We start from the raw sequence: 12,246 nt of genomic DNA, 5'->3' as shown, positions 1-12,246 counted from the left end.
TCATGGGGAGCCCTAGACTGGGAGTCAGGCACCCAGACTCCATTGGCCCTGACAATCTCCTACCCATGACCCTGGGTGAGTCTCTTTCCCTCACTGAGCCTTGGCTTTCTGGTCTGGAGAGTGAAGAGGGGACCGAGAGGCCTCCCCAGCCTCTTCCAGCCGCAGCTGTGCACACTCCGGCCAAAGTCAGGGTGAACTATGGCAATGATGCCAGCTGGGATTCGCCACTGGAGGTGATCACATGAGTCTTATTTGTGCTGACAAGCAGCTCCTTGGAGCCGCCGGGGATGAGGCGGCCTGCAAATATTACTATTATCGTTGCCGTTGCTGTTTCTAAGGCTTTGAAGGCAGGGCAAGGCCCATATGCTGAAACTGGAATGCTGGGCCTGGCAGATGGTTTGGGAACCTCCCACTGCAGGGTCTGGGGAATGCAGAGATTCCCCGAGTCCTCACCAAGACTCCCTGCCGCCCCGGCCTGTATGACACTGATGCTGGGAAGCAGACGGGAGGCAAGTGCAGCCCCCACACGCTCACTGGCACTCCAGCCAGCCCAGAGATGTCAGGGAAGAGAACTGGAATGTGCCCCAGACCAGCCCCCGCTGGAATGGAAGGCTGGTTATGCTCGGGGGGAGTGGCAGTGAGGTGGTGTCTGGCTTTTATTCCATATCATGAATAAGTTATTAATCCAGCGAGACACAGCTGTGGGGAGACCAGGAAGCTGAAACTCTGCAGGATCAGACCACCTCGAGCCTGGAAAACCATCCTCGCCCCAGAAATCCATCTAGTCGGCTCAGACAGAGCCCTAGACAGGACGGGGCCTCCTGTGAGGCAGGGAGGAGGAACAACAGGCCTACCATGGGCCCCACCTCAGTTTCCATATTTATCCCAAGAGATCGACAATAATACTAAAAGCAACCACTTATTCCAGACACTGTGGCAGCACACTCAGTGTCCCCAACTGTTCTTTCCTGCCACCCATCCCTCAGGCACAGCAGCCTCCACCAGTAAACCCACACCACTGAATGGCAATCACGGAGGCTGTGGAACTGATCAAGTACTGAGCTCAGCCCTTTCCACATGACAGTGCTATCAAGGGACTACTATTATAATGTCCACCTTACAGATGAGGAAATCGAGGCACAGAGAGATTTGGAAATTGCCCAAGGCCACAGAGCATGTAAAAGAGAGCTGGGCTCTCAACTCTGGTGGTCTGCTTTCAGGGACCATGCTCATCCCTGGCACTCAAGGCTCATGTGGGCAATCCAGGCCTCTAGCTAACAGCCTCACTATGTTAAAAATAATAATAACAGAATTCTTTGCTTAAAAATCCGTATTTCTGATTGCTCCTTAAAATGGTCAAAGAGCCTGACAGGTGGTGGCACAGTGAATAGAGCATCAGACTGGGACACAGAGGACCCAGGTGCCAAACCCTGAGGTCGCTGGCTTGAGCGCGGGCTCACCAGCTTGAGCGCAGGTCGCTGGCTTGGGCGTGGTATCATAGACAGGACCCCATGGTCGCTGGCTTGAGCCCAAAGATTGCTAGCTTAAAGCCTAAGGTCGCTGGCTTGAGCACAAGGTCACTGGCTTAAGCAAGGGGTCACTCGCTCTGCTGTAGGCCCCTGGTCAAGGCACGTATGAGAAATCAATCATTGAACAACTAAGGTGGCACAACGAAGAATTGATGCTTCTCATCTCTCTCTCTCTCTTCCTATCTGTCTGTCCCTGGCTGTCCCTCTCTCTGTCTCTGTCAAAAAAAAATATTAAAATGGTCAAAGATTTTGTGATGCCAAAGTGACACTCACTATAGAGAGGGCACTGTCCTCTCCAGTTTGCACTGTACCACCTCCCCCTGCCAGTTCTGGACCTCTTCTCTTTCTTGCGTTAGTCCCTGCTCCTGGAAGCACCTGAAATCATGACCTCTTATGTGCCATAAGCCCAACCCTGTGCACAGAGCTCAGAGATATGCAGAAATCTAAGACACAGTCTCTGATTTCTGAAAACCAAATGGCCAAGGTGGGGGTACAGCAAGCAGAGAGCAGGGGAAGGGCCCCAGGGAGGTGAGGACAGAATGAACAAAGGCAGAGGGGCCACCAAGTGAGGCATGAACACTCTGCCCTGGTTGGGTGGGGGCAGGGAGCCACCACCCTACCACCGTCAAGGCTGTAGATGCAGGCGGAGTCAGCAGGTGAGGCCACACTAATATGCAGCCAGACACCCCTGCCCCTCACGGGGTTCTCAGCATAGAGGTGTGAGGACAGGCTGCCTACAGTCCAAGAGCTATGGGGACAGGTCAGCTAGGTGGTTCGATGAGGGAACCACTTACACTCCAGGCCTCACAATCCATATCCCCAGGCACAAGGTCAGATCACAGGGCAGAGCTGAGCCGGGGTTTCCGAGGGAGCCATCAGGGCAGCCCATTCACTCCCAGCCAACATGGAGCAGCCCCCAAAGCAAGGACCAGTGTGGGCACAAGGACACCAATGAGCCACATGCACATCTGTCACATCAGCACTCCACTAGCCTGCAACAGAAAGGACACTTGCCCCAATACTAACGTGACTCCTATTTACAAACCTCTCCTACGCCCCATGGCCAAGGGGCAAGTCTCGACTCCATGATGAGGCAGAGATTTTCCAAACTCCATTTCCATTACCACCCCTCTTCCGTAAGAGCTGGAATGCCCTGCCATTCCCTGACGCCTGGGAAGACACAGGATCTCCATCCCCGCAGAATGCCCGAAATTCCTTCTTCTTGGCTTTAAAAACTACCAATGCTTAAAAAAAAAAAAAGGTCCAAATGCCTCCTCCCCCAGGGAGCCTTCCTTGTTAGGAAGCACTGCTTCCCAGTATTCCCCTCTGGCCACCCGCTGAGGGCACTATGCTCCCCTGCATTTCCACAAAACACTGCAGTTTAGTGTGGTCTGTCCTGTGTCACAATATCTACTGTGTGTTGGCCTTCTCTTTAAACTGTGGGCTTCTGGAGTCCAGGGAGAGAGGGTTGAGTTTGGTCCCTGGTCTCCCAGGACCTAGTCAAGCGCCTGGCCAGGCAAGGCCCCGCAGATTGTTAATGAACTGCCCCCACTTAGCGCCTCTCAGGATCCCCCTGTCCGGAAGCATCTGGAGCATTACAGACATGTTGTAAAATTCACACTCCCAAGCTCTGAGCAAGCACTATCTGGCCTACTCTGCAGAGAAAGCTGTTGCAGCCGAGAAAACAGGCCTTGGCCAACCTGGGACCCTCAGGGGCCTCACTCTCACATCAAGGACACTGATAATCTACATGCTGTTGCAATACAAGGGACTCGAACAATACTTACAGCATTTTTCACTATCAACAATAACTATAATTACTGTAGTCATTACTGTAAAAAAGTAGTATTACTATTAATAATAATCCCCATTTTGAAGGCTCCACCATATGCCAGGCCACTCACTCCTTTAGAACATTTTGTTTAATCCCCTGAACAGCCCTAGAGATCACTGCTGTTCTCCTCTCCTCACAGAGGAGGAGTCTAAGCACAGAGAGATTAGAAACTCATTCAGCTCACACAGCCAGTCTGTATCAGAGCAGAGACCCCACGCTTCCTGCCATCCTAGACTGTAGCTTCTTAATCATTGCAACCAATGACTGCCATTGACCTTTCTATGGGTCAGGCACTTTTCATAACAGTTTTACTGAAATACAATTCACACATCATACAATTCACTCATTTAAAGTGCAGAATTCAATGGCTTTTAGTTATATGCATAGAGTTGGGCAATTACCACTACAATCAATTTTAAAACATGTCACCACCCCTTAAAAATACCCCTGATCTTTTTAGTTTTTAATCCCAATCCCCCAACCCTATTGTAATCCATATTAACAACTAAAGGACTGAGGCTCGGAGAGCCATGCACACATTAGACAGAGGTAAGCAGCAGGGCTGGACTCCGCCTCTCCTTCCCTCCCCACACCATCTGCCAGGGATCTACTCAGTGTAACCCGTTAAAAATGCACCATCTGCAGGGTGGAAAATGAAACCAGATGGTGACAAATCTTACACGTGCGGCCACTTCCGCACCAGGCCTGTGACTCACAGAGGCGGCACAGCCAACCCACCACCACCCCAGTGCAGGCCAAGCAAGGCCCAGGACCCAGGAAGGCAGAGAAGCCTGGCAGTCCAGGTTCAAGATGGGCACAGTGAACACACAGCCCCTCCAAGAAGCAGGAACCCCCCTCTACTCACCCCTGTGCTGGACCTCAGAACCCCTGTAGGACCCACCCCAGGCCTCCACGTTCCTCCCAGGAATTCAGAGGCACAGTCACCAGCAGAGGGCTGTTTGCACCTGGCCCCCAGCCAGGGGTGCCCCAGGTTCTCCCTGCCCACAGGCCCCAGAAGTCCGGGGTGGTCACAGGAGCACTGAGAGGGCGCTGCAGCAACCGGTCAGGCTCCCTGAGGGAGGCCCTGAAGAGTACGGACTGCCGCTGTTGCCTGGGTACATTTCTAGTCCGGAACCCTTGGGTCCAACAGCCACCCCCAGCCCCAGAGAAGCACTGCAGTGGGACCTGGCCTCCCACACCCCTTATGTCATTCTCCAAAACATCCTCAAGCTTGTGTGAGTCAGTTGCTCTCTCAGCTGGCCAGGAGCCCCGCACTTCCTTTCTTATTTACAATGTTTAATTTGGATTTTATTTATTTATTTATTTATTTTATTTATTTATTTTAAAGTGAGAGGAGGGGAGATAGAGAGACAGACTCCCGTACGTGTCCTAACCGGGATCCACCCCGCAGTGGATCGATGCTCAAATCAACCGAGCTATCCTCAGCACTTGAGGCTGATGCTCAGAAGGGGAGAGAGAGAGAAGGGGGAGAGGAAGAAGAAGAGAAGAAGATAGTGGCTTCTCACATGTGCCCAGACTGGGAATCAAACCCAGGATGTCCGCACACCGGGCTGATACTCATCTACTGAGCCAATCGGCCAGGGCCATTCTTCCCTGTTCATAATCTTTAAACAGTCTTGAGTCAATGCCACCTCCTCTGGGGAGTCTTCCTAGATGCCTTAACCAAAACAAATGGGTTCTTCTGGTGCTGCCTCACACAGGATTTTAATTTGTCAGTGCTGATATCTGGGTCCCATTAGCCTACAAACTCATCCAGGACAGGGGTCCCAGCTTCCTCAATCCTGAATCCCCACCTATCCCCTCTCTCAGCTGTGACACCAGGTCTTCCAGAAGAGCAGGTGGAAGTAAGGCCAAGTGCCATTGCTCAGTTCTGGGCATGAACTAACCGCAGTGCAGAGTGCTCCCAGCGTCCGTCCCAGGTGCTCCAGGTGGACGGCAGAGGAATTAGAAGGGGGGTGGTGATCACTGCTGCCCATTGCAGGTTCCAGTTGGAATGAGGATCGAGCCACCAGTTTAGATGTAGTGCTTCTCACCAGAGCAGCCAAGATGCCACATGGCTGCAAACACTGGCAAGAGAGCTCTGTTCAGACTGTCTCACCACAGCAGGTTTGCTCAGCTCAGGACTGGTGTCTTTCCTCTCTGCACTACACTCCGGTCCCAGCCTGGCACACACCAGGCCCCAGGACTGACTAGGAATGCAGGACTTAGTTACAGGTTTACAAGGTCCTGGCTTCAAACTCCTCCAGTAAGGCCTGTCCCATGTCACCAAGTGCCAATGCCAGAGCTAGAGGGGGCTCTTCACCCATCAATTTCCACCTCTGCAATATACTGAAGAGGCATGTAAGGCCCAGAGGAGGAAGGCAGCTTGCCCAGGGTCACACAGCCATATCTCCCAACTCCCAGTCCAGATTCTTTTCAGATAGCAGGCTGCCTCACCCCTGCCCTGGCCCCACTCTCTCATCCTGCCCTTCCTTCGTGGTCAGACCAAGGCCCAACTGCCCAGCGTGCCTTCTCAGGTCCCCTCCCTGGCCCATCCAGCACAGGGCTCCCTCATTCGCTTGCTCAAGTTCACCAGGCTTCCCAGAATGCCTGCCTTACCCTTTGAACCCAGCAAACTTCTACTCTTCCTTAAAGGCCTAGTTCAAATATCCTCTTCTTTGACACCATAGATCAGTGGTCCCCAACCCCTGGGCCACGGACCAGTACCAGTCCGTGGGCCATTTGGTACCAGTCCGCAGAGAAAGAATAAATAACTTATATTATTTCTGTTTTATTTATATTTAAGTCTGAATGATGTTTTATTTTTTAAAAATGACCAGATTCCCTTTGTTACATCCGTCTAAGACTCACTCTTGACGCTTGTCTCAGTCACGTGATACATTTATCCATCCCACCCTAAAGGCCGGTCCATGAAAATATTTTCTGACATTAAACCGGTCCGTGGCCCAAAAAAGGTTGGGGACCACTGCCATAGATGACACTCACTCCTATTTACTGAGTACCCATCCCACTGTGTTCTGAAAAACCAACGAGGTAATATTGAATCCACTTGTAGGGTCCCTGCTGCCTGGCACCCAAGTTCCTCAAGGGCGGAGACCTGACTCTGTACAAAACAGGGTAATAACAACATCTGCCCGCACAGCACATACAACTAGAGGGCTGTGCAAACTATAAAGTCCTGTGCTACTGGAAGCTATCTACATTATCCTCAGATCTCCTCCCCTGGCTGTTTCTGCATCTACACAATGGATGACATTAGCAAATGCAATGGCAGTCCCTGTGCTGGGACAGTGTGCCCGCTATGCCTGGGCCATGTGAGGGACTCGGTCCTGCTGCTGTCATTATCTGTGTCACTTTCATTTTCTCACATCTCACTGTGGCCTTGCTCACAGCCACTGCTCAGTACATATATTTTTGGAATGAATAACTCTGGCCTTTGAGATGTTGAAGAAAATGAGGTTAAAATCCAGAGACCACAAGAAGATGCAGTTAAATCTTATCCTCGAAATGCTGCCTTCAAGTCCAAAGGTGGCTCAGCTGGGTCACTGTAAACACCCCTTCCCTCTCACAGCACAGGCTCCTGGAATGCACTACAAAAGGGCGTCTCTTCCCCAGGGAGGCCCCAGTGCTTGACTGTGGCCCTTGTCAGGAACCTGGATGGGGAGGCCCCTGGGATTCAGACTGAAGGCAGGCCTGTGCAGACAACTGAGGGCACAAGCAGTGGCTTGGTGTAAGCAGGAGCCCAGCCTGAGGCCCAGCCCTCTGAGGTCCATTTTGACCCTTCACCAAGGACAGGGGGACCCAGGCGAGCCTCAGTTCTATTGCAGAATAGGCTACTGGAAGCCCACCCAGGTGACAGCCTGCGAGACCTGATATGGCTTCTGCAAATGTCACTTCAGATTTCCATCTGCCAGGGAGTGTTGAATGTAGTCCCTCTTCAGAGAAATGAGAAGAGTAAAGTGCAGAGATGGGATGTGACTTGCCCAGGTCACATAGCTGATGGGAACATTTACTCAGAGGCCACCGAAAGTCAGCAACATCGGCTGAGCAATGCCTGGGCCCAGGCCCACCGAGCAGCCTCCCACCCCAACATCCAGAGTGCAGCTTGTCACTGTAAACCACAGCCTGTGGCTGTGGAATCTTGCTTCATGGGTGCTGGGTCAGGGTCCTCCGTGACCCTGATTTCTACATCATCTACTAGTCAGTAACCACTTATCAATGGGCTGCTGAACTAGTAAAATGATAAGGAAATTCTCAGGGTGCAAAGGGGGTAGACAGTTACTTATTACTGGTGACGCTCACCCGCTGACGCCTTCGTTTAGGTCCCCAGTGTACATTTATGGAGGCAGTAAAAGAACTGGGAGACCCAGCCCCATCACCACATAGCCAACATGGCTGATGACTGTTGAAGGAGTTCTTGCGTCATGCAGCCAAGCCACCAGTGCTTTCTGTCTCTCCATCTGCACGAACACGGCCTCCCTGAGTGATTCCAAACATCACCTTGGATTTTCAACCAAAAGCTGTGGCCACAGTGCTGGCCAGCAGGCAGACCAAGGGCTCCTGCTGCACAGAACTGCTGAACCAGGGCAGGCTGGCGGCCAGCGCTCGCCCTGGCATCGGGACAAGGTCTTAGCCTTCTCCAGCTGTCCTTACATCCGGGTTTCTCCAAGTCTGCTGCACAGAACCCTTGCATTCCAGGGGACTCAGCACATGCTCAGCTTAGAGAACCAGCTGCTGCCTAGACCACGCCTCTCAGTGGGGACCCCATCACTTCCAATGGGCAAACTCTGATTCTTTGGAAGGCAAAAATATTAGTCCTTATCTATAAAGCACAGATACACATCCAGTTTATAAATATACAGTCAGTATATCTGTGGTATTAAAGTTTCATGGGTGGTGGTGATTAAGAAAAATGTCTAAAGAGGCTCTTTGTGGGGAGGGGACGTGATGAATGAAAGATTGAGATTAGCTGGCCTAGACAAAGGCAGCCATGACACTGAGCAGAAAGACACCTCTAAAGGATGGGAAGCCGGTAGGAAGCACTCCCAGACCTGCCAGTTAGGAAAGACCCTCCCCCTCAACATGACTCATCCTTTTCTTAAAGCTGGAGGGCAGGGGAGCAGGCTGGTCCTTTCCTGGGACACATCAGCTTATACCTGACAAAGTAGAGGCCAGGAAATGTGCTCACTGCTCTGAGGCCACCTCACAGGCTCACGAGAGTCCGACACACTGAGGAAGGTGCAGTGAGGGGACTGAGCTCCAGCAGGAATTGAGCGTGAGAACGAGAGAAGTCTCTGAGGGCTTTCTGTTTTGCAAAGTGGTGCCTGGGTAGAGAGAGCAGGTCCTAAGAAAGGGAATGCCCAGAGGGGCGCACTGGGACAAAGCAGGCTGGCTTCAGGGACCAGAGACAGTGGGGGACAGAACAGGAAGAATAATAGCGGCTAACACTGACAGAGGCTAACCACATGCCAGGCAGGTGCTGACTACCAGCTGCGCTGCCCGGTAAGGCAGGTCATATGATCATCCCCAGCAGGTCAGCAACATGAGAGCAGGGACCATGTCTGCCTCAGGCGCTGCTGTAGCCCCAGAGCCTGAACAGAGCTGAGCACATGAGACCCACGCAGTAATACGTGCAGAATGAATAAATCCTCACTTGACACCCAGAAAAGAACCACAGGCAGGGTAAGTAACTTATCCAAAGCTTTGTGGCTAGTAAGTGACTCAGCCAAGAATCAATCCCAGCAAACCCTACCTTCCTCACCCCTGCGTGTGTCTGGGCTCAGAGATCCCTGCTGGGTAACTTGTGGTCCCATTGTGTTCATGGATGGTAAAGAGATGGACAAGAGAAGTCATTGTCCCAGCTGGGCCGCTACCCAGCTGGCAGAGCACACACCTGTGCCAGCAGGGCACGTGGGGTTCTCTCCGGAAAGCAGCACAGCCCAGACCGCACAATGTGCCCACAGGAGTCCCACACACAGGGGAGCTAAGGAGGAAACCAGGTCTTCCCAGCTCAGGGACTGGGGTAGCCAAGGGCTGAGGACAGGGGGCGAAATGCAGCTGGAGGAAAGGTTTTTCCCTTACCAATCCATCACAGTTGCTGATGGCAACAGCTGTTCCCGGCATGCCTGTGACACTCCCTGTATAGACACACTCTTGCTGCAAGGGCTGTCGGAAGAGCTCCTGAAAGTCCTCCTGCCACTCCACAGAGGCTCCAGGCACCACCAGCCGCCATTTGGGCCGCAGGTGCAAGTGCAGTTCCTCCCCAAACACAGTAACATTGAAGTAGAGGGAGTAGTGGCCCACCCGGCCAGGCTGCGGGGTAGCTCCTTTGGGAAGCAGAGGGCTGCGGGCCACTCGGAGGTGACCCGAGTGTGGGGGTGGTGCAGGTGGCCTATCCACTGCCACACTCCCCGCAGAGGCTGCTGCTGGGCCAGACACCACATGGGAGAGGAAGCGTCCCCGAAAGTCTGTGTTGCAGGGCACTGTCACACCATAGTCACTGAGCCTTCTGGAGAAGCGCAGCTCTGCTGGAGGTAAAGAAAGAGGTACTTCAGTACAAGGCGGTGCGGTGCGAAGGGAAGGGAAAGCCGGAAATCCCATTGGGGCGGGTGCGATCTGTAATTCTAGCATCACCTTGAAGGGACACCCTAGCCCAAATTCACCCATTTCCTATCTCTTGCTTCCTAAGCCCATGGATTTCTGCACACAGATAAATGGTATTCAAGTACTTTGTGGACATACATTGTTCCTATGAGTCCCCGGGTCCTTTTTCAACTTAGCATAAGAAAACAAACGATGCCAAAAGGAGTCCTGTCACTCTAGCAACAAGCCTTCCAACCTTGGGCACTGGCGAGGAGAGCACTGAAATTCCCCGAAAGCCCCCAGGGCAAATAGACCGTCTGCCCAAACATTCTCACTGTGCTGAAGTCACCAGACCAGCCTGGGGTAGGGCCCTCCTTGCCAAGCTTCCTGAACGCAGCTGGCAAAACAAACACACCTAGAAACTCAGGGGATCCTGGGCACGTGTCAAGGAGAAAGGAGGAGCTGGAGAGGGAAGGGAGGGCGGACAAGTTCTACACTCTTCCAAGTTTAGAAAGAAAACTTTCTTAAAGCAGCACAGTGACTGCTGAGATTTCTACATGGCCCAGCCCCAAGCCAGTAAGTATAGATTTTCAAAAATAAAAAAAGACACACAGGGTGACCTGCCCACTCGGACTGAATTAAGCGTGAGGTCATGGCCCCGTACTCCAGGCTGCATGCCAGTGGCCCCGTCCTCACATAGCTCTTCTGAGCCCAAGCCAGGCCAGGCAGAAATGACAGCTCCCTGGCTTCCAGGCCTGGTGATTCATGGATATGAGTTTGGGAGGAATTTTCATTTCCACACAACTCTATCTCCTGCCTTTCTAACCCCCTTCACAGCACTGATAAAACCTGAAAAAAATGTGTCCTGAAAATCTCCCACGTCCAGTGCAGTTATGGGAGGGGGGATACAAACTCTCCCCTGGTTTACCCATCACAGCACAGGAACCCCAAGGCTTCTATTAGATCCATTTGGTACATTAACAGAGCTCACAGACAAGCAGTCACTCTGCCTAGAAATTAGGGGAGCCACCTCCTCATGTTCAGAGCCACCAGTAGGGCATCCTACACTGTAAGGTGAGGATGGAGTGTGTCTGGTCTGTGTGACAGGGTGTCTGCATAGAGTGACAAAGCTGGGCAGAGGGATGTGTGTTTCCGTGCAGGAGTGTTCACTGGGATGTAGGGTAACCACCTGCCACCTGGTTCTGTGTGACAAGACTCTTGAACATACGTACACACACATGCATACAAGTTTGAGACAGAGAAGGCACTGAAAGAGAAAAACACACAGGAGAGAGAGTGAAACAGAGAAAACAAAAACCACAGACAGATGCGCAATCCCTAAGAACAGGCTCCAAATTCTCTCCTGGGGGCTCTCTCCACACAGAAAGAGAAATCGCGGGACCGCGTTGGTAGCACAAGAAAAGAAAGCTCAGCGCCCATGTGCACGGCCCCTCCCACCCGCTAGAACACTGCCCCGCGCCTCTGGCACCCGCGGGTCACCCTGACCCGCGTGCATCCCAGACCCCACGAGCTCTCGCGCGCCCGCCCCGCACGCACCTGGGGTCCGGCTGCCTGCGGTGGCGCAAAGCGCACAGTGCAGGGGCAGGAGGCAGGACAGAAGCGCGCAGAGCGGAGCCATGTGGCCGCGCGGGAAAGTGGGCCTCGCGGGCGCTGGAGCCCAGAGCTCCGGGCTGTGGGAGAGGCTAGGGCGCGCCCGGGACTGCCCGAGCGCCGGCCGGCCGGCCTCCACCTTCTCTGCCACCGCCTCCTCCCGCTTCGTCGTCTCCCGCCCTCCTGCTCCCGGTCCCCGGCGCCACTCCGCCGCCGGCTCCGGGCGCCCGAGGCTGCTGGCGGGAGAGCGAAGCAGCCGACGTGCCATCGCCCTCGGTGCCAACTGTCGGCGGGTCCGTTCGCCCGCGCCGTGACGCTCCGGGACGCGCGGGAGCAGGGCGAGGGGGCGGCGGGGCGGGCCGGGGGTGGGCACACTGGCGGGGCGGGGCCGGGCGCGGGTTGGAGCTGGGGGCGCAGCGCGGTGCTGGGGAGTGCAGCGGCATGCGGCTCCGCTGGATCGGAAGTGCCACGCGGAGCCACAGTTGGGGTTCCAAGCGCCCTGGATCCGGGCGCCAGCAGCTGCCTGGGTTCCCCAGGGGTTCTTCCCGTAGCCGCTTTCTTTGGCTCCCCGGCTTCTCTTACTTGACCGCAGAGCAGCTCTCCAGAGCCACAGGCAGGAGGGATGTCCGACTGCGTTTGAGTGAAGAGACTGTGAGTACTCCCCAGGGA

The 12,246-nt window shown here is 53.8% G+C and overlaps 1 protein-coding gene across 2 annotated transcripts in view; it reads right to left on the bottom strand.

Annotated features, from left to right (window-relative positions):
• Positions 1–11,752, bottom strand: part of ADAMTS14 (ADAM metallopeptidase with thrombospondin type 1 motif 14) — an 89,444-nt gene extending 77,692 nt beyond the window's left edge. Inside the window, exons 1-2 of one of the 2 annotated variants that reach the window (XM_066243632.1) lie at positions 11,524–11,752; positions 9,466–9,911 (exon numbers count right to left, since the gene is read on the bottom strand). In XM_066243632.1, coding sequence (XP_066099729.1) covers positions 9,466–9,911; positions 11,524–11,605 — 528 coding nt within the window. In that variant the 5' untranslated portion in view covers positions 11,606–11,752. The remainder of the gene's footprint in view (positions 1–9,465; positions 9,912–11,523) is intronic. The other variant, XM_066243633.1, reaches the window with a different exon arrangement.
• Positions 11,753–12,246: the final 494 nt, after the last annotated feature.

The sequence above is a fragment of the Saccopteryx bilineata genome, chromosome 9, assembly GCF_036850765.1.
Source record: "Saccopteryx bilineata isolate mSacBil1 chromosome 9, mSacBil1_pri_phased_curated, whole genome shotgun sequence".
Taxonomy (NCBI): Eukaryota; Metazoa; Chordata; class Mammalia; order Chiroptera; family Emballonuridae; genus Saccopteryx; species Saccopteryx bilineata.
Note: the sequence above shows the minus strand (reverse complement) of the source record. Positions and strands in the feature narration are given on the sequence as shown.